At 52.7% G+C, this 20,579-nt stretch overlaps 1 protein-coding gene across 4 annotated transcripts; it reads right to left on the reverse strand.

Annotated features, from left to right (window-relative positions):
* Positions 1 to 443: 443 nt before the first annotated feature.
* On the reverse strand, positions 444 to 20,482 carry RNASET2 (ribonuclease T2). Of its 4 annotated transcripts, none has more exons than XM_081829303.1 (10): positions 20,309 to 20,425; positions 19,826 to 19,995; positions 17,506 to 17,566; positions 15,776 to 15,831; positions 14,387 to 14,444; positions 11,534 to 11,601; positions 7,928 to 8,041; positions 4,657 to 4,702; positions 2,912 to 2,986; positions 444 to 702 (listed from the first exon to the last, which is right to left on the reverse strand). In XM_081829303.1, the coding sequence occupies exons 2-10, from the start codon at positions 19,912 to 19,914 to the stop codon at positions 652 to 654; spliced, it is 618 nt and encodes a 205-aa protein (XP_081685429.1). In that variant the 5' UTR covers positions 19,915 to 19,995; positions 20,309 to 20,425; the 3' UTR covers positions 444 to 651. The 4 variants fall into 4 exon arrangements, with proteins under 4 accessions (XP_081685429.1, XP_081685427.1, XP_081685426.1 ...); XM_081829301.1 differs by lacking the exon at positions 444 to 702 and adding an exon at positions 1,181 to 1,600 and having other exon boundaries at positions 20,400 to 20,482; XM_081829300.1 differs by lacking the exon at positions 444 to 702 and adding an exon at positions 1,181 to 1,600.
* Positions 20,483 to 20,579: the final 97 nt, after the last annotated feature.

Raw genomic sequence — 20,579 nt, forward strand, 5'->3', positions numbered from 1 at the left:
CTGTGGGGGATTGCCAGGAGCTGGAAGAGACAAAGAAGGGTCCCCCCTGCAAGTGTTCAGAGCGAGCGCAGCCCTGCCCACGCCTTGGTCTCAGAGGTCTGGCCTCCAGAACCATAAAGGAATAAATTTCTGTTGTTTTAAGCCACTCAGTTTGTGGTCCTTTGTTACGGCAGCCCTGGGAAAATACAGAGATTTACGCTGTGGGGAAATAAAATTAGGACTTGCTCTGATGAGAAATCCAGCATCTTTTAAAAAATCTTCTTGCTTGCTATTGGAATCAGTCATGCCTACCTGTTCACTAACACTAACCCTAAAACGTGAAAGGAAACATCAGTTATTCCTCACAGCATGACCTTTTTATAGCCCTTCAATTCAGTAGGTTTTTTGTTAGAGACAGGGTTATTTTGAAAATATGGCTGTTCTTAGGATTAAGTAAGTTAGTGTTCTGAAGTACACAGAGTCAATTTTATTTCAAGTGTTTGATAAATAAAAGAACTAGGACAGTATCAACCAGATTAAAACAAATAGGTGGGTCGTATTTTACCCCCCACAGCCAAACACGTCTCGGAAGGGCAGAGACCAAGGGGGAGTCACGTTCCGAGGGTTTCCATCTCACAGACCATCAGGTGTCCTCACTTCGCAGACGAAGCCTCAGTGCAGCAGGGGGAGAGCCTGTCCGTCGGCGGGGGGAGCCGCGTCGTCCTGCACAAAGGGAAGGGCGCAGTCTCCGGGGACAGGGAGGGGGCGCTGCCCCCCCCCCCCCCAGGGCTACACTGTGTCACTGGGCGCTTTGCATCCTGATTCATCAGCGGCCCCACCAGGCTGCGGCTGGGCTACCTCCTCTCAGAAAGGAACCCAAACAGGGTCTGGGCTGAGGTTGTGCAGCCCCTGACTGGGTGGGGATGCTGGCTGGCAGGTCCCCTGCAGCCCCCTGGAGCATCTCCCCTGCCTGCGCCAGGCTACCAAGGGGACGCGGTGAACACGTTCCGAGCTAGGAGGTGAGACGCCCACCCGCCGCTGGCCTGATCCCGGCCTGAGAACAGGCCCCGCGCGACCCCCACGCCAAGAAGGCCACCTGCTTGGAGGGGCAGGCGAGCCGCTCTGAATCCCCACCGTGTGCCCACCTCCAAGGGGCCTGCCGAGCCCAGGGCGCCAAAGAGCGTAGTAAGGGAGAAGGAAAGAAAATCTGTATCCTTTATTCCAACCACAAAGCCTCTACCGAGGCGTGGGAGGCTTCCTTTCTCCCGCTGCACCCATATTCAGCCCAGATTTACAGGTACAGCGTCAGCACACGGGCGTGAAGGGAAACGCAAAACCGAACAGCCTTGCAGCAGAGACGCTTGCAGACGCAACGTTCCACTTGGCAGCCGCTTTCTGACAGGCAGTGCTTTGTGCATCTCTCCAGCTCTTCAAAACATGGGCGTCAGGGAGCTGTCTGCTGTGGCGGCGGGTAGAAGGCCGGGCCGTCCTCGCAGACCTCCAGCCCCGGGTCCCCGGCCCCCCCGGGCCCCCCGGGCTCCCCCGGCTCCGTGCAGTTCCGTAGCCGCAGCTCTTTGGTGAAGCACAGTTCGATCTGACCGATTGTCTGCACCTCCTCACCCTAAACACAGAAAATGAGGGGCGTCTGAGAATTTGGATCTCAGAGGATCGCCTGTTCTGTGGTCATCAAGTCTCAGACTCTGAAGACACAAGGGGGGACTCCAGGGGCCAGCAACGAGCGGGGGCCCCCCACTCTGTCCAGCAGCGACCGGCAGGGGGCTGCAGGGCTCGCCGCCCGGTCCCCACCCAGATGTCCCCCTGCCAGCCTGGTGGCCTGGGGGAGGGGACACCGCTTGAACCTGAGGAATGTGCACCTCTGTGCACGGCATATGCATCACGGCATCGGGAGACGTTTTGCAGAATAAATGGGTCATTCCAATTTTAGTATATGTGCTGCCGAAGCGAGCACCAGAATAAATGGGTCAAAGGACCCTATTGCTCAAAGAATTTAAGTCTTTATCGAAGCTGACAAAAGAAACTACAGGCCCTGTACACACTAGACAAGTATCTACGGTTAAAATGACTAAGACTAACAATGGAAAGCCTGAGAAAATCCCTAACTTAGAAATGTTTCGTACACCCGCCTCCTTCACCGTCCCTGCCAGAGCCCGTGTGTTCTTGTCGGGGAGAAGTCTCAAGAAAACAAACCCTATTCGAGCATCGAAGAACAATGTGTGTGTGTGTGTGTGTGTGTGTGTGTAATTTTATTTTAATTCCAGTACAGTTAACGTACAGTGTCATATATGTTTCGATGTGCAATACAGCGATTCATCACTTCCATCAACAGCCGGTGCTCATCACAAGTGCCCTCCTCAGCCCCATCACCTAGCCCCCCATCCCCCCACCCCCCTCCCCTCTGGTGACCAGCAGTGTGTTCTCTAGAGTCAAGAGTCTGTTTCTTGGTTTGTTTCTCTGTTTTTCCTTTGCTTGTTCCACATATGAGTGAAATTATATGGTATTTATCTTTCTCTGACTGCCTTATTTCACTTAGCATCATACTCTCCAGCTCCATCCATGTTGTTGCAAATGACAAGATCTCATTCATTTCTATGGCTGAGCAACATTCCATTGTGTATACACCACATCTTCATCCACGCATTAGTCGGTGGACACCTGGGCTGCTGCCACAGTTTGGCTATTGTAGATGATGCCGCTGTGAACAGGGACGCATGTGTCCCTTCGGATCCGTGTCTAACCGTCTGCGATTTTAAAGTGCACACAGCATTACCTGTATGCACACACTCCCACACACATGCGCACACACGCATCTCTGCCCCTGGGAACTCCATGGTGAGCACACAGATGCTGACAACATTAACCTGTCTTCTCGATAAAGACAAAGAGCAACAAAACATAGCATAGCACCTCTGACCTGTTTCGGTGGAAGACACTGGACTTTAGGTACGACTCCGTATATGCTGGCAAGGGCGTCTTTAATATCTGAAATCTGAAATGAGATAAAATGCATTAGAAATACTCGGGCAGAGGTGGTGTAAGAGGTCCACCCCATGCACACGGGACACTCCGGCTTCCGCGCTCACAAACACGCACAGCAGACCACAGGGCACAGTCCTCCCGGCACTCCGGGCTCGAAGACGAGACCCTGGGGACAGGCCGTCAGCCACCTGGGCTCCACCCTCAGACCACAGTGGCCCCCACATGTGCTCCACAGTCTCCACTCTCCTCCCTGCCCTGAGCTTCTGTCCACACCCAGAACGTAGGTGCTGCGTGCAATAGATCAGACCACCTTTCACGGGCCAGGACTCCTGTCTGAGCTCACATCTTGCTGCTTCCGAACCTAACAAAGTGCCTGCGGCACAGACAGGGAGCTCAAGACATTAGTTGTCCTTGGTGCTTTTACTGTCATTGAAATCCGTTCTCTGATAGACACATTCTGGGCAAAAATGTAAACACAGTCCCCCTACCTGCTTGAACGTGAACCCTGAGGACCTAGGGGGCCCTGCAAACCCTCTCTCTCCTGGGGCAGCTGACACTGTCTCCCCAGGGTCACTGTTCCCTCCCAGCCCCACTCTCGCTGCAGGCGGGACCTCAAGCGGAAGATCAAGATCCAATCAAGATCAAGATCAAGCGGAAACCGGCTACAGGGTGGAGCACAGATGTCCTAGAGCGCAGCAGAAATGCCGACTGATTTCACAGTCAGGAGACCTAAATGACAGCTCGGTGTGCAGCCAGGAGCCTGGAAACCAGGGATTGCTAAAATCAGTAACTTTAATCTTTTTTTAATCCCAGGAGATTAAATCAGTTTATGTAGAGAACACATCAGTTCCCTAACACAAGAGTCAGCAAGCTTACTGTGCGAAGGACCAGGGGAAGTACTTCAGGCTCCGAGGGTCACTCAGTGTCTCTCCGTGGGACACCTGCCCACGGAGGGTGACCATGGGGGACAGTAAAGGAACCCGCCAGGCCGTGAGCCAGTAAGACTCCCTTTATGAAAACAGGCTATCCTGGGTGGAAAACAGTTATCTTTTGCATATGCTTACCAGACAGTAAGATCTGGTCTGTTTAAATTTCTGTAGTTTTATCATGAAAACAAAAAAAATCTTATGTGTCTTCCGCAAACAAAATACTATAAAATGGAATGTGCTTTTCTTTTTTTTTTTTTTTTAAAGATTTTATTTATTTATTTGAGAGAGAGAATGAGATAGAGAGAGAGCATGAGACGGGGGAGGGTCAGAGGGAGAAGCAGACTCCCTGCTGAGCAGGGAGCCCGATGCGGGACTCAATCCCGGGACTCCAGGATTATGACCTGAGCCGAAGGCAGTCGCTTAACCAACTGAGCCACCCAGGTGCCCTGGAATGTGCTTTTCAAACCACTTACTCCCCTGCCCTGTGCGAGCCTGGAACACGCTTTTCACCGAGGGACCGTGAACCTCGGCTTCAAGGTTTACACAGCTTTCAGATCACAATGTGCACTGGGAAACAAGATATAAATAAGCCTATTTGGAAACATAATAGTCAAATAGAAGAGGGCTTGTTCGAGTCACTTTAAAACCCAAGTGCGGTGCTCAGGCTGCAGACACTCTACCGTGGGCGGGATGCTAGGTGTCCTCAGGTGGCAGACATGCATTCGGTTACGAAGCTGAAAGCAAGACTTACCTGGTAGTAATTGATAGATGGCTTTATTCCCAATTTTTGGAGCATGCTAAAATTTAAATTAAAAAAAAATTAGCTGTATAATACCATACATTTTCCTTTCTTGTTCTTTTAAAATATATTTCTTAATAAAAATGAAGATACTCTTAAAAGAAAGTATTTTCTATTGCTTTCAGCAATAAATCTGTGAGCAAGGACAACACATAAATGGGACTCGGGTTTCCCTGACCACCCCTCCCCACAGCGCACCCACTGCGGATCTCTCTCCAGCACCCGGACCCTTCTCGACAGTGGCCAGATGGCCCGTACCCACTGGAGTTGGCACACACATTACCACCTATTTGCCAAGCATGCTTCAAAAGATAGTTAGCAACTGATTTTGGATTCCAGGCTTATCCTAGAAAACCACACTTGGTCAAATCTTTAAATACATTCAACACCCACAGACTTGAATCATTTCCTAAAGCATATGGTTTTGACCAGCTATCCCATCAAAATACCATATGACTAATTTACCTGTTAAATGATGGAGCACAATATAAACAATTCTCAGATTAAAAGTCCCAAAACAACACTCGAGCCTCCATCACGTCTCCCTGGATTATCGGGGCTATGACCACCCGGAGCAGACGTGAGACCCGGGCTGCCTCTCTGGACACGGACATCGTCAGATGAGTCTGCCCGAGGAAAACCGGACTGACCAGGGCATGCCTCCTCCAGCCGTGATTTCTGGCAACAGTATATATTGTGTTAACAAGACAGTGTTTGTAAAGACAGCACACCACCAAGTGTCTGGGTCTCCGCTGTAGCGCTCCTGGCCCAGGCAGGAGGAGGTGGTGGGCAAGGGTCCTCGGAGCCTAGAAATAAACGTGCCCACGGCCTGTCCTCATGCTATCTGCACAGCGTAAACACCAGATTTCAAAAGCTCTGGCTCTAGAAATGCAAAACTTTCCACATTTTAAATATTTATTTCAAGTTGCACTATTTTGGATACATTGGGTTAAATAATATAAAATCAATTTCATTGGTTGCTTTTTGCTATTTTTAATGAGGTACTAGGAAATTTTAAGTTACGTATATGGTTTGCATTATTTTTCTACTGGGCAGTGTTGCTGAAGAGCCCGAGAGTCAGGTCACCAAGGAAGCGAGGCAGAGAAAGAGAAATATTTGGGGAAGCCTGGCATTCAGCCCAGATTAGTCTATAATATTTTCTATGGTGTTAAGATTAGATTGGCATTAATTCCCTGGCCTGTGTCTGTGGGTTATCCAAGATCTTCGGTTCACAATACTTTGCATTTTTCAGGTTTGCTACCTTCATATTATAAAGTGAATAGAACACTGCTAGTTTATGATAACATGACAGGATTCCCTCTGAGAAAAAGATAATCTGTGGTAGGGGTTTATAGCATAGAGAAAAATACAAGGGATCTTATGTTTTGACTTGCTAATTTTGTGAGCACTGGGATTTTAGATTTTCCTTGGAGGAACGGGGAAGGAATATACTTTCTCTACAACCCTATTCCCAGGTAGTCTAACAGACCTCATACCCCCGCAGAGCGTTGTGCTCAGCAGGCCCCGAGCGCACGTTTCTGCAGGAGGAATAATTAGGCGCCCCCAGCAGTGGTGATGGCCTTGCCCGAGCCGCAGTGACCCCAGCACTGGGGATCCTGCACCCGCCTGTGCGCACAGAGAGCTACAGACATTCAGAAAGTGTAAGCAGGAGGTGCTTCCTAAACAGTTGTCAGATGAAAGGATGAATTATTGAGATGTTTTATATAAAGCCTTTCAGCAGTCCCCATTCACTGCCCTTTTCCTGATTGAGCAGAACCGGGCCTGGGCAGTGAGCCGGACCTCGCGCCGCTCAGGCGTCAGGAAAACCTGGGGCGGCCTCCTCTCTGCAGACGGCCCGCGAGTGGACCCCGCTCCGCCACTCTGCACTGCGGAAACTCTCCCAGGCAACCCTCACCAGGATGTCCGGACTGGGCATCAGCTACACTTCTGGGGTGAGGAAATGTTCCCAAAGGTCTTGCTCTTGCTGCGAGAAGAGCTGCAGAGAAGCCCGGCAGGCGGGAGCCGGGACGCCGGCTGGTGCGTACCCCCCGTGCGGCGGTCCTCAGTCCTGCGGTCCGAGAGCAGGAAGGCGTGGGAACCTGCGAGGACCCCTCCGTCACCTTCTGGACGGAGACGCAGAACCTACACGGTGCACAACGGGCCAGTGGCAGCCGCAGGATCCAGGGACACGTGGCTCTGAGGCCTCCTCTGCAGGGCGTAGTTCAGGCAGTCTTGTCCTCCCCCGGGGCGCTCGCCCCTCCCCACCCGGATCCCAGTGACACAGGGGGCCGGCTGCGCCTCTGTAGGCCGGGGCAGTAGAGCGCATGTGCAGAGAACGGATGCGGGCCCGCGCATCTTCTAAGCAGATGTGGTTCACAAGCTTAAACACAGGTGACTAGCAAAGGCGCCTGATAGGATTCTGGCTTCTTCTAACTAAAGCAAATTATCTACTTTCCTGTCCTGGTCTTTAAAACAAGGTCACAGGTTTACTATGTGACCACTTAAATGAAGAAAAGCAAGAATTGCCCACACACCTGGTCACCAAAAATGCTCAGACAGTGGACGGCCAGCCTCAGCCCCAGCTCTCAGTCACGGCCGGGCGGGGCGAGCAGGTGGGGCCCTGGCCCTCAGCAGGGCCATCTGGAGGGGGTTTTTACGAGTTCTGGGTCTGGGTAATTTCTAGGCTCCAAGGACCCCTGCCTACCACCTCCTCCTGCTTGTTCCAGAAACACTAGAGCAGCGATCCAAACACTTAGTGATGCGCGGTCTTTACAAAACCTGCCGCGTTAATGCAAAAGACTTTCGTCAGAAATCCCGGCTGAGGGCGCCTGGGTGGCTCAGTCGTTAAGCATCTGCCTTCGGCTCAGGTCATGATCCCAGGGTCCTGGGATAGAGTCCCATATCGGGCTCCTTGCTCCGCGGGAAGCCTGCTTCTCCCTCTCCCACTCCCCCTGCTTGTGTTCCCTCTCTCGCTGTCTCTCTCTCTGTCAAATAAATAAATAAAATCTTAAAAAAAAAAAAAAAAAAGAAATCCCGGCTGAAAGACGTGTGCCCTGGTCAGTCTTGTTTCCTCGGGCCCACTCACTGTCCGATGACGTCCGAGCCCAGACAGGGCCCTACGTCTCCGAGGCCCACACTGACCTGCAAGGCTGGGTGGGAGATGCTAGGATTCCTCAGGACGGTTGCACGGCCTGGGAGGGCCAGGCCCCAGGGGGCCCCCTACCTGTTAAGCTCCAGCCCCCGGTACAGGTCCAGGCTTCCACCGAAGTATTTCTTCTGCGAGTTGAGGGCGTCTACTTGGGCAGCACAGGTGCCGTGCTTCTCCCACTCGTGCTTCCTGGGAGAGCGTTTTAATCAACAGTCTCCGGTTAAAAGTCATGAAACAGACCCACAATGAAGAGTTCACACCTAGGACAGGACATTTGCACGCACATTGTTTCTTGTACGAAGAAGGAGGCTAAGATTCCTTCTGTGCAACGGGCACGACTCGTGAGCCCCCTGCGCGTGGGAACGAGGCCCCAGGGGACAGAGTCCGGTCTCCAGAGGGTGCTCCATCTCCCTGCAGCCCCTCCCTGCCAGTCAGGGACAACTCACTTCGGTGACTCAGCACGAACCACGGCTGAGGAAAACAAAGCGCCCCCACGCAGGCGGGCACCCAGCCATCACGGGGCCCGGGTGTTCTGCTTCACAGGGACACCGACCGGTCCTTTCTCAGCAGCTAGCCGAGAAGAGAAACGCCGCGGGCCCCCTCCCCATCTCCGCCTCCGCCCATCACGACGTGTCCTCATCCGCCCACAGACAGAACTCTAACAGAACACGCGAACAGCAGTATGGATTCGAGAAGAATACTGTTGATAACAATTCCCCATGTTTTATTGCAGTTAACTAGGAAATTTCACATTCTTCTGCAAGGCAACAATACTGCTGGCTTAGAAATGGGGAAACTGAGGCAGAGGGGCTAGCGAGGCACCCTGCTGAGGCCACTCAGCCAGGAAGTCCCAGAGTCTGCACCTGAATGGCACGCTGGACTCCACAGCCGGGGCCCCTCCAGCTGTGCTGCGGCGCCATCCCAAGACCCCACAAACGTGGGGTGCGCCGCCTTCCCATTCGCAGACGCTGTCGAGTCGGATGGTAGCCATCGTTATTGCGGGAAAATGGAAGGGGCGTTCATGAAGGGGTCCTATGCTGTCTTACAGAAGTGTGATCTGAATGGGACACTGATGCGTCAGTAAAGCTCGTCCACAGGGCCAGTGTTAAATGACAAGTCGCTCCAGCCCAAGAAAATGGCGTGGGAACAGCTACCTTTCTTCATCTACCACGGTTTCTGGGGTGAATTATTTCTACAGAGTAGAAAAAGGAGTTTTTTTCCGACTAGATGAAAATGGAACCCAAATTACAGACGCCCTCGTTTCTGTGGAGCTGGAATCATTCTAGAACCTGTCGTACAGGGTGCTGGTGGAGCAAAGAGCTTCGTGCCATTCCCAGCACATAAGAAATATTCAACTGGGGCGCCTGGGTGGCTCAGCTGGTTGGACGACTGCCTTCGGCTCAGGTCATGATCCTGGAGTCCCTGGATCGAGTCCTGCATTGGGCTCCCTGCTCGGCGGGGAGTCTGCTTCTCCCTCTGACCCTCCCGACCCTCCCCCCTCTCATGCTCTCTCTCTCTCAGTCTCTCTCTCAAATAAATAAATAAAATCTTTAAAAAAAAAAAAAAGAAATATTCAATAAATGTCAGTTATTACTACGTTTGGATCAAGCTTAGCTTAAGGATCAGAATCTATTAGAGCATTGTTAGCGTACATCCAACATTGACTCCCACATCACCTGGAATTGGACAGTTTGCATTTAACACGAAATGGTCAGTTACCAGGCAGAGGTGCCCATCCTGTGGCCCTCTCACCCGCCAGGAGGGCACACGAGTGGGCCCGGGGGCCGCCCTCCAGGATGAGAGGTGGGGGCTTCTCTGGGATGTCGAGGCCCAGGACAGTGAGGCTGTCCTCCCACAGTGAGGCCGCTCGCCAAACTGGGCCTCACTCAACTCTCATTCTTCTTTGTACAAGCATCAAAAAACAAACAGAAATCCTACTTTGCAGGGGGCTCTGTCCAAGGTATTTTTCAATATGGCAAATTTTATGAATAGATTTAATCTTAGAGAATTATCTCGAGCATAAAGTAATACCAAGACCGTGTACTCTGCATACTTGATTCCTATTTGGGATGAAAGAGGACAGTTTTCGGACAGGAGCCCTCCTCCATCCCCAGCTCCCAACGACGAAGCCGAGGTGGACAGGCCCGAGTGCCTCTAGGACCCTATAGAAACTCACACAGCAAAGGGAATTTGGGCAACAGGGAAGCATGACCCAACGCCACACGCAGGGGGCCAGTGACGGTGGCCCTGTACTCGGGTGCTCCAGGAGCATAAATACTAAGGAGAGCGGGATAGTCACTTCTGAGTTTACAAAAAAAGTTTTTAGATGTGCTACTTACTATCCAACCTGAAAAAGTATCATTTTGCCTTTACAGAGCACAAACACATGTGTACTCTGCCCGCACTACTTGGATTTCATGTTCAAGGACCAGCTCGGACCGCCTTCTTTATGGGTATTTGTTGATTTATTGTTAAGTCACCTGGCAACAACAATCTGACTGATGGTGTCATGGAACACATCGGAACAAGTGGAAACTATACTTTGCATACTTTGCACAGATTCGGCATTTTACGTGCACTGTGAAGTGCTGTAGAGGGTTTCCCCTGCGTTCCCCCATCCCCCCACTCCAGCTCATTCGGGCGTCAAGTTCTGGGAAAGCGTTCTCTGGAATGCAGCTGTGCAGAACATGTGTCGGAGACCCAGGCCATTCCTCTCCCTAACTCTGAGTGCTTCTCCTGTTGAAGAGACCCGGGGGGGTGCATCCCAGAGCCACGCCCCTGCCACACTTGTCGGCCTAAGCACCAGGGAGCCCGGGGGACAGGCACCCAGTGCCCCTCCATGGTTTCAGAAAGCTTCCGTCTACACTTAATTCCTTTTCTGAATGTTCTACACACAAATATTTCCAAATTGAATTAATCATTTTGGACAAAATCTGAATAACTGCAATGTGAACTATAAACTGCCACACTGGGGCGAGGCAGAGATAATAATTATTTTCGGTTAATATAATGTAAATGAACGTTAATTTTACCTTCTTCAAAAGCAATGACTTAAAAAGCTATCTTGAGTTAAACACAGCATTTTTCTCCTTGGCTCAGCTCCCACTACACTTAAAGATGTTTCTGCGGATCGAGCCGCAGGTGGGACCTCACCCTGTCCTCCCTAAGTCGTAGCACGGGACCGCGATCTTCTGAAGTGCCTCTTCTTCTTTCTTGATGTATCTCGAGACAACAGCACAAAGTCTTTTAAGAAACATTCTCTCCTGCCTGCGTTGAAGCGACTGCCCCTTAGGTACCCATGTTATTTAGCTTAGTGAAACCACAGGAGAGTCTAAAACAAAGTGATGAATGAAACAGTGGATTAGGAGCAACTCTATAAATTCCACTTGCCTGCATTTTTTTTTTTTTTCAAATACCCAGCACAGAGCCCAACGCAGGGCTCGAACTCACAACCCTGAGATCAAGACCTAAGCTGAGATCAAGAGTCAGATGCTTAACTGACTGAGTCACCTGGGCGCCCCTCGCCCACATTTTTTATCTATTGGAGAAAGGCCCTGAGAATGGCATCCCAAATAAAAGGTGGTTCACCCATCTGCGCCTCAGAAGGGCGGCCCCGTGGTCTGTCCCCGCGGCCCCAGCCCCACACGGTGCCCCCCGAGGCTATGGCTCTCCTGCACTCACCAGAAATGGCTGTGATTTAGTGGATGGATCACATCAGGCCAGTACATCTTCATTTCAGGCAGAAGGTCCTGTGCATAAAAAAAAAAAATCTGTGTAGGACCTAACAACTCAAAACCTAGAAGGCAAATCTGATAAACCAATACATTAGAAGAATTGACCTCTGTTAAGCAATAACAGTCAGGTGAGTAAAATTATTTCTTACAACACATATAAAAGTGAAATCTGACTAATCATGAAAGTGCATTGGAAAATAGGAGTATGCAGAGGGGAGTGGGTAAACACACAGTGGTTCACCCAGACAAGGGAATGTTAGCTCTAACAAGAAACCAGCCATCAAGTGATGAAAGGACATGGAGAGCCTTCCATGCATATCACTGAGTGGAAGATGCCAATCTGAAAAGGCTGTGAGTCCCGATGTGTGCTACTCTGGAAAAGACATGAGTACAGAGACAGTGAAGGGTCAGTGGTGTGAGGGAGTGGGGGAGGGAGGGGGATAGTGGGAGAATGAGGGATTTTAGGGCAGTGAGACGCCTCTGCATGGTATAACCGGGGATGCACGTCATTACGTATCTGTCAAAACCCGTAAGACTCTGTGACACAGAGCGAGCCTACTGGGAACGGCACAGTGTCTGCTAGCGATGAAGTATCCATCCTGTGACAAGCGTACCACATGAATGCAAGGTGTCAACCACAGGGGACATGGTCTGTGCGTTCGGGGGACATACGTGGGAACTCTGCACCTGCCACTTAATTTTTCTGCTTTAGGTTTCTGAGACTGCTGTAAAAAGTAGCATCTACTAATTAAAACACACACCACAAAACTCAGGTTCTCCTTTCCCCCAAGAGGAGCTCATCTGGACTGGGCGCGCTGTACAACACAGATAGTTGCCCTAAACTGCACAGCATTCGGGTTTACTTTTCAATTTCTACAAACCCACTGGACCAGAAACGAGGTTCACTTAAAACAGTGTCTAAACAAACTCAGGGCGACCTCGCTTTCCCCTATTTGCCACCAGCCCCCGCTACCCGCCAGTCACCGGACAACTGGACACCCCTTGCGTCCCCTGCCTGGTAAGCCTTGTCCTCACGCTCCCACGGCTGAACTTCCCAGGAAGCAGTCTGCCTCACTGTCTCCATGTGCCCCCGTCTTGCACCTGTCCCACACTCTGGCTTCAGCTCCCAACAGCTCCACAGGAGGGGGGAGTAGGCCACTTTCGTAGGGGACCAACGCTAAACTGGGCTTTCTGGGACAGAGCAAGTAACCCAGCAGTGTTTTGAACAAAGAGTGGCTTGCGGCCACCTCCCCACCTTGCCCAGCAGGCCGCTCAACTGAAAGGGCATTTTCAGCCTTCCTTTTACGAACCTTGTTAGTGCTCCTTCCCGAACCCCCCTCTCCTGGCTTCCCCCCTCCCCTCCCCTCCTCTGGCTGCTTTATCACATGTCCTGCCCCCCCCAATCTCTGCTCCAGGCTCGGCCCTGCTTCCCCACCCCCTCCACGTTCACACCTATGGGCTTCATACCACCTATGCACTGATCACACCAAAGCTCATCTCTAGCCCAGACCGCTCCTGTGACAGACACACGTAACCCACCGGGATGTTTCCAGGGCACTTCAAACAACACGTGCAAAGCTGACTGTCCACCACACACCCACCAAAGCCCGGTTCCCCCGCCAGCGCCCCCGTGTCAGGAAGGAGGACACCCCCAGCAAAGCCCATACCCAGAGCCCCACGGGAAGCTTCTCTCCCAGCTAGTCACCAAGCCCTGTTCCTCGACTTCTGGGCTCCCCTCTTGCTCTCCATTCCCATGGCCTCTGCCTACGCAGCTCTTCAGCCCTGGCCCGTCCCCCACACCAGCTCTCATGCGAGCCAGCACGGCATCCGGGCTCTTTCCCTCTCAGGCGGGAAAGCTAGAGGCACTCGGTACACTGTCAGTGAATCTGTAATTCCACTGTCGGGTCACGAGACTCTAACCAGGAACACCCCCGCGGTATTAGGCAAGCTGCAGTGAGTCTGGGAAGGGGAACGTGGGTCTGAGGAATGAGACGTTGCCAGGCTTTGGGGTACACTAATAATTCTTACAGACAGTCCTCAGACTCAGGCCTCTGGGTTCCTGCCAGTGAAGGCCCTTACAGGAAGGAAAGAGGAGAAAAGAATACCACGTGGACTAGAACGTGTGAAGGGTTTGGAACTTCCTGCCTTGCCCTTTTGGGGGCCATATATTCATGGGAAGGACCCTCATTCTAGCAAATCCTGATGCCATCTCATGTTTTCAGGGAGGCCCTACCCTGTAAGTCCAGGTACTTGTTACCTGACAGATGACTGGTTACATGCACAACGAAGTGTCTCAAGAGAGTGTCTACTAGCATTGCGGGTAAAAGCCGCTCCCTGGGCTATTCGGTAACACAGGCCTTTGTGCTGGGAGGGCCCATCCTTTCCTTTCTGCTCACAGGCCCTACCTGGAGACCCACCCGCCCACAGCCAGAAAGGACAGGTGTGGTACCCTGTGCCTGTCCTCCAAGCCAGAGAGGTCTAGAAATGCTGACCGGGAGGCACAGGGGACCCGGGACTAACGTGGCCTGGCGGGGGGCAGTCAGGGTCGGCTTCACCCTCGTCTGCTGTCACTTCACAATTCACTTCTAGTGCTGTGGGCCCCGGGCAGGGGAGAAAGGTTAGTTTGGATTTAATGTGTGGGATTGTTTTAGGGGATCCATAAATCCGGAAAAAGTGCCAGGGGTTGAATCCTGGTGAATACGATCGTGATTCCTCATTTGAAAGCATGCCTTTGAGGGTGCACTTCTGAGGAGTTAACCGAGCGCAGTATCTGCAGTAGCGACATAATGAACAGTGTTACCTTAATCTCTTCTAAATTAAAGGGCCATGATCCATTACATTCTTCTGCTTTATCGGGCCTTGAAATTAAAATGAAAAACAACGGCAATTAGTCTTGGTTGAGATGAGCTCCCAATGCAGGAGGAAGCACTTCCATTAACGTCTGTGGGAGCATCTGCGGGAACATCTGCGGGAGCAAAGGCAGAGACACACTAAGGCCGTGTGAGTCACTTAACAAAGAACACTCACGTAGGGGCAGTCAAAAAATCCGCCCAGGAGCAAGGCACACGACGACTCCCTCCCCGGAAGCAAACGAAACAAGCCGGTCGGGGGAGCTCGGGAGTCAGGCCGGGGCCTGAAGTCTCTGCCCTCTGCCAATCTCCATGCCCACGGGCCGCGGCGCGACTCCCTCTCTTTACAGGAGGATGAGGCTCAATGACGCAGCATACAGACAGTGCTCAGAGTGCCTGCCGATGACCCAGGCTCAGCTAGCACGGCTTCCTAAAATCCTAAGCACGGATCCCCTCCCTACTTCCCCATGTCTAATTCTGGACGTGTCAACTCCCGGTCTTCAGATGCAGCTGAGTTCACCAGGCCACCGAATCTACTTCCTGGACCCCCAACATGTCTCCAGTGTCAACAGGCCGGCCCAGCACCCCAAAACCAGAGCAGCTCCCTGCCGGGATGGGGGCACACGGTACACCGTCCTCCCAGCTACAAGTGAAGCGGCAGGAACATCAGCACGACCCGAGGAAGCTCGCTCCCCGAGACTGCAGTGTGGGATCACTGACAAGTCTGTGGCAAAGGAGGGGCCGGAGCCGGGTCCCCGGGCCGCAGTCTTATTTGCTGCTCACAGAACCCCGTTCCTGAGGAACAAGCAGGTACCGGCAAAGGCCAGAAGGGCCCCTCCCCCCACGGGAGCAGCTGGGCAAGGGCATCCCTTTGACAGGCTGACTCATGGGCACAGTTAAACACGATAAACACACGCACAAAGAGGGAAGAATAAACTACACAAAATGCAGGCAAAACCTGAACGATGAACTCGGGTATCCGTGTACGATGTAGACACATACACGCACGTACAATGCACACGCGCTTACTTATTTTTATGCATCTACTTATTGCCCCCAAAGAAGGATAAAATGAGAGGGTTACATTTAGTGACCCCAGCCTGGACCCAGAGTCCCTACCAGCAGATGTAAGCCGGATCGTCCCTGTTCCACCAAAACAGAACTAAGCCACAACAAAATTAGGGTTATTGTACAAACAGTGAAGATATTTTAAATAAGGATTTGGTCCACTGAATAAACTCCTAACAAAAATCACTAGGGTAACTCTTAGGACCAGCCTCAATCTACTTTTGGGTTGGCTAGTTTTTTCCTGTTTAAACGTGAACGGCGCTAGGGCTTGCCATAATCCGTGGATGGTCCAGTAATCCGGAGGGTCTCTGCAGTCGTTCTCAACCTCCTGCAGAGGAAAGACAGACAGCACATCACGGTTCCGTTGTTTATTTACTGCGGCTTCCAGCCCAGAGGAGCTACGTGGGGACGGGCGCTCCGTCTGGAAGGGGTGGCCCAGTCCTCAATTACATAACCAATTAAAAACTGAGTTTTGCCTTTTTTTATATGTTCTCAAATTAAGTCAATCTGATGGAAACACACCTATTTGCCCATTAATTTTCTTATCGTGTAATCAAAAATAAATGTTTGAGGGCTCACAGCACCCGTGAAATGAGCTGGTTCAGGCGCCAGGTCTGGATGTGTTAGTGATACAGTAAGTGTGAACGTTACAGAATATAAACGTGAGTGCGAGTGCTCTGGAGCGAAAACGCCAAGGTGAGGATAGGACAATAAAGATAAACTCACGGAGATAAAAGCTCAGTAGCATACGCTTTAGGGACTTCCAAATTTTTTAGCTAAATTGGGGAGTTCTTCCAAAACAACCATCAAGAAATGTATCGGCTATGGGACCGATGCGCCCATGGGGAATAAACCCATGAAAAGCGGGTGTGGGTGTCTGGTGAGGAACAAGTGAGGCTCCAGGCAGATTTTCAAGCCTTTCCTGTGGGGATCACCTTCTGTGGAGAGGCAGCTCTGCCCCAGGTTGGTCTGGAAATTAGGGAGGCTCTGGTTTAGGAGACTGGCACGAGGGGGGCATGAAAGGTACCTGCCACAGACCGAGAGGGCAGAAGAGCAGGACAACAAAGTGCAGGATCAGAGCGGGGGGCGTATACTTCACCTCTCCTGACATCCCAGGTTCATCCCTCAGGAAAGCACAGTCCAAGCAGGGGGCCCACTTCCCGCAGGTGCCCGGCTGGTAAAGAGCAAGGTCAGGACCCACGGCCAGGGCAGTGGGGGGTGTCTTCTGTCGGCCCTACGTCCAATGTCTCAGATGAGCCTTTAAGGGGATGACTGAGACCCAGGGGCAGCTAGTACCTGTCAGTCCCCGGCATGTGCCCGAGGCCCGTGCAGAGCACCGAGGACTGTGGAGAAAGACAGACCAGCCACTGCACCCTATAACACCTACGTCACTCATGCGGGGAACAAGCCCGGAGACAGCCCCACTGCCCCGGATGACACCAGGGCCACAGTACAGGGACCCCTTGTCATGGGCACCCTGCAGTGAAATTAATTCCCTAACAATGACGCTTCACCGGCAGAAGATTTTTTTTAAAAATCTCATGTCTGAAGTTTCAAGGTAGGAATGCATTTCAGTGCACAAGAACACACCCACATTTTGTCACAGAAACACCTCAGCCACCAAATGACCTTGCTCCGTGCCCCCAGGCAGATCTTCTGGTGTTACCCAGCACGGGAGCTCTCTACACCGGCCCTGCCCACAGGACCCAGGGCTCCCGCGATGTTCCACCGCCAGGGTGGAGAGCTAGATCTCCAACCGCACTCAAAGCTGGTCACCACTGCTCCATTCTCCGCCCTCCAACGCTACTCGAGCCAGAGCACAGCAACAGCACGAGAGGCAGAAGGAGACAGTGCAGTGTGCAGTTTAGGAACCTCGGCCCAGAGAGAGCAGCCTCACAGCAGAAGCGAGACACGGCTACGAATGACAGGCCAGCCCGAGAGCAAACGTGGGCACAGAAACCCACTATGCACGAACGGGGCCAGTCGAGGCAGGAAAACTCACCTTGCACACTGTTACAGGCCAGTGGTGAACCATAATTAGCTTTTTCCACTGATGGTTGTCACTGTTAAAAGACAAGAAACTTATGTTTCAAGAACTGTTTAAAGAAAAATTCATCCATCCATTTACACCATCATGCATTCAACAAACACGGAGTGACTGTCATGGGCCAGGCGCTACTGTGGGATGGGGCCACGCTATGAATGAGGGACCTGGTCCCCAGGCACTACCACGGGATGGGGGCACTGTCCGGAGGGACCCGGTCCCTACCCTCTTGAAGCACGCGTGCCAGGGAAGGAGACAGTGACCACGGTAGCTAAGAGAACACACATGGTGCCCCACAGTGACAAGTGACAAAGAATATAAGTAAGCAAGAGGACAGGCATGTCAGCAGTGGGGACAGGAACTGAAATTTTAGGCCAGAAAGCCCGGGAAGGCCTCACTAAAGGTGGGGGCAGAGGCCAGGACGCAGAGGGAAGGAGCCCTGAAGTGCCTTCCTCCTAGGGTTGGTCACGAGTGTAGAAACAGAAGCATTGTTATCCCTTAGCCACATTTGTGAAACCCATAAGGCCCTCAAACCTGAATTTTTTTGTGGTTCATTGGGCAACAAAACATGACCTCAACTAGTTTGAGCTGCTTAGTGCTCTACACCCCTCAGTGTGAAGGTGCAGGTGCTTGGCCCCACGGTGCTCCCTCAGACACGGTGCTCCCTCAGACTCGGTGCTCCCTCAGACTCGGTCTGGAGCATGGCCATGCCCGCCATGACCCACACGCCCGGAAACCCCCTGGCTCTAGGACCTCCAGGTGAGGGGGGGTGGAGCTATGTCTGCAAACAGGTCGAAGCAGGAAGGATAGCTGGTGAAAACACTCTACAGATGGGAAACGTCAGCGGCCACAAAGGGACTTCACTCAAACAGACACTTAATTCAGGATAAATTAGATTTTAGAAGGAATGACCCCAAAGTAAAACAGGACCAAGTGCTCACACATTGGTTTCTGTAAAGAGGTGAGTCCTGCTGAATAAGTACAGAATCACAATTCAGATGTTACACAAACTTAGTTGTAAGTTGCACTCAGTATAAAAGAAAAAGATAAGCTGCAGCATGAGAACTAGAGCTGAGACAAATGTCAGAAGCTGCTTTTTTCTGGGTGCAAAACCCTCGTTTAGGTGGAAACTGAGACTACAGGATCAAGTTACGGCCAGGGAGGGAGACCCCGAGTACGCTATTTACCAGGACTCTATCAAGACTCAGAACGTCTACAAGACAAGGTCCACACACAAGCCAGGCAAGAGCGGCGGGGGTGTAGAGAAGCCTCCCCTGAAAGCAGTGCAGAAGCTGTTCTAAAGAGAAAGGCCACCAGGCAAAGGAAGAGAGGAGAGTCACCAAGTTGTCCACCCAGCCAGCGCTTGGGAAAACACCTTCCGACCCCTTAAGTCCTGGAGGGTTGAATCAGCTGCGTTTTCTCCAGACCACGCCTCACTCACTGTGGTTGTCCAACTACATCAGTGCATGAATTATGCAGGGATGGGGGTGGCGGGGACCACATATTACAGAGTCAGGTCTTTATCCGACATTTACTGACTGCTACTGGCCAGACATGATTCTAAGCACATTCTGCCTCGCCTCGAATCAACACTTAGGAGGCAGGTGCTGTTGTTATGTCCACTTGACAGATGAGCAAAGCCACACAGGGAGCTCCAAGGTCACACATCTGGATGAACCAGCGGCTGGTACTCAACCAGTACCCCATACTACCTCTCCAATGATATACTCTTAACCTGACGCAAAAACTAATCCCTTAATGAAGGTAGCTCTTTTTCAAAAAATAGGCTTCCTGGGGAAAGCTGAAATACAATGTTACCTTTTCAAGTAGATGATAAAACAGCAATGACACTTAATTAAAAAGTAAAACCCACCTTTTCCCTCACCTACCGTGTAAGTACGAAAGCTTTTATTAAATACGAAATCATTACCCAAAATAAATAGAAGAAAAAATTAAAATCTGGTGCTCAAAATTTGGTTTCCTCTACAAACGTGCAACAAGAATCCTCCACAAAACCGCCTGTTTACCCAGGATCAGCTGCAACCCTGAATGAAAAGGAGGAAGGGGAAGGCAGGGGGATGAAGAGCCTGCGTAAGAAACTTAAAAAGAGGAACCAGCACCATATCCCCGACATTGCACTGGAACCTAACCCCAAAGCGCGCGTCTACAATGTCGGAGGGTGTCAGAGCACCTGCCGGCGCCTCGACCCGACCCCAGGCCCCCGGCCCCTGCGGAAGCTCAGAGCCGCCCCACCCGCTCCCAGGGGTCCCGGGCTCACCTCCTCCGGGACCCGCGCGCGCCGCCCAGGCAGCACAGCGCCAGGCAGAGGGAGCTCAGCAGCAGGCTGTGGGGGGCTGCAGGCTTCATCGTGCCCCACACCCGAGGACTACACGCTCACGCGCACAAATGCTCAGCTCTTAAATATCCGGCGCCAGGCCCTGCGCTTCCCTGAAAATGGACAGAATTCCTGAAGCCCACCTCTGACCCGCCGGCGGCCGACTCCACCCCCAGGGCGTCCGCCGTCCCGAGGGGGCCCCGGCGCCCCCCACAGCCCGCCGTCCCGAGGGGATTCCCTCCCCAGCCCGCCGTCCTGAGGGGGCCCCGGCGCCCCCCACAGCCCGCCGTCCCGAGGGGACCCCCTCCCCAGCCCGCCGTCCCGAGGGGGCCCCGGCCCCTCCCCCAGCCCGCCGTCCGGACGGAGCCCCGGCGCCCCCCCAAACCCGCCGTCCCGAAGGGGCCCCTGCCAGGGCCCCCGCCTCACCCGGGCCCCCCAGGCGTGCACGCGTCCCTGCCAACGCTGCACCGCGACCCCAGCCGCGACCTCGCAGTTGACACCGCCCGGCTTCCAGGACCTGCGCGTTTCCGCCCCTGGGCGGCCGGCCCTATTCAGGCCTCCGTAGGCGGGCACGCCCCCGGCCCGGCAGACACGCCCCCTGACGCCCCGCCGCCAGGACACGCCCCCGTAGACGGGCACGCCCCCGGCCCGGCAGACACGCCCCCTGACGCCGCGCCGCCAGGACACGCCCCCGTAG

This window comes from Leptonychotes weddellii, chromosome 8 (assembly GCF_054177405.1).
Source record: "Leptonychotes weddellii isolate Sample4059 chromosome 8, ASM5417740v2, whole genome shotgun sequence".
Taxonomy (NCBI): domain Eukaryota; kingdom Metazoa; phylum Chordata; class Mammalia; order Carnivora; family Phocidae; genus Leptonychotes; species Leptonychotes weddellii.

Bases quoted from the DNA above. Each gene is read 5' to 3' on its own strand.
- RNASET2 (XM_081829301.1), bottom strand. From the start codon at position 19,914: ATGAAGCCTGCAGCCCCCCACAGCCTGCTGCTGAGCTCCCTCTGCCTG. The intron at 15,832-17,505 runs GTGAGTTTTCCT...TTTCCTCTGCAG, and splicing joins GGCCTGTAACAGTGTGCAAG to GAGGTTGAGAACGACTGCAG. The intron at 4,703-7,927 runs GTAGGGGGCCCC...TTTAAATTTTAG, and splicing joins CGGGGGCTGGAGCTTAACAG to CATGCTCCAAAAATTGGGAA.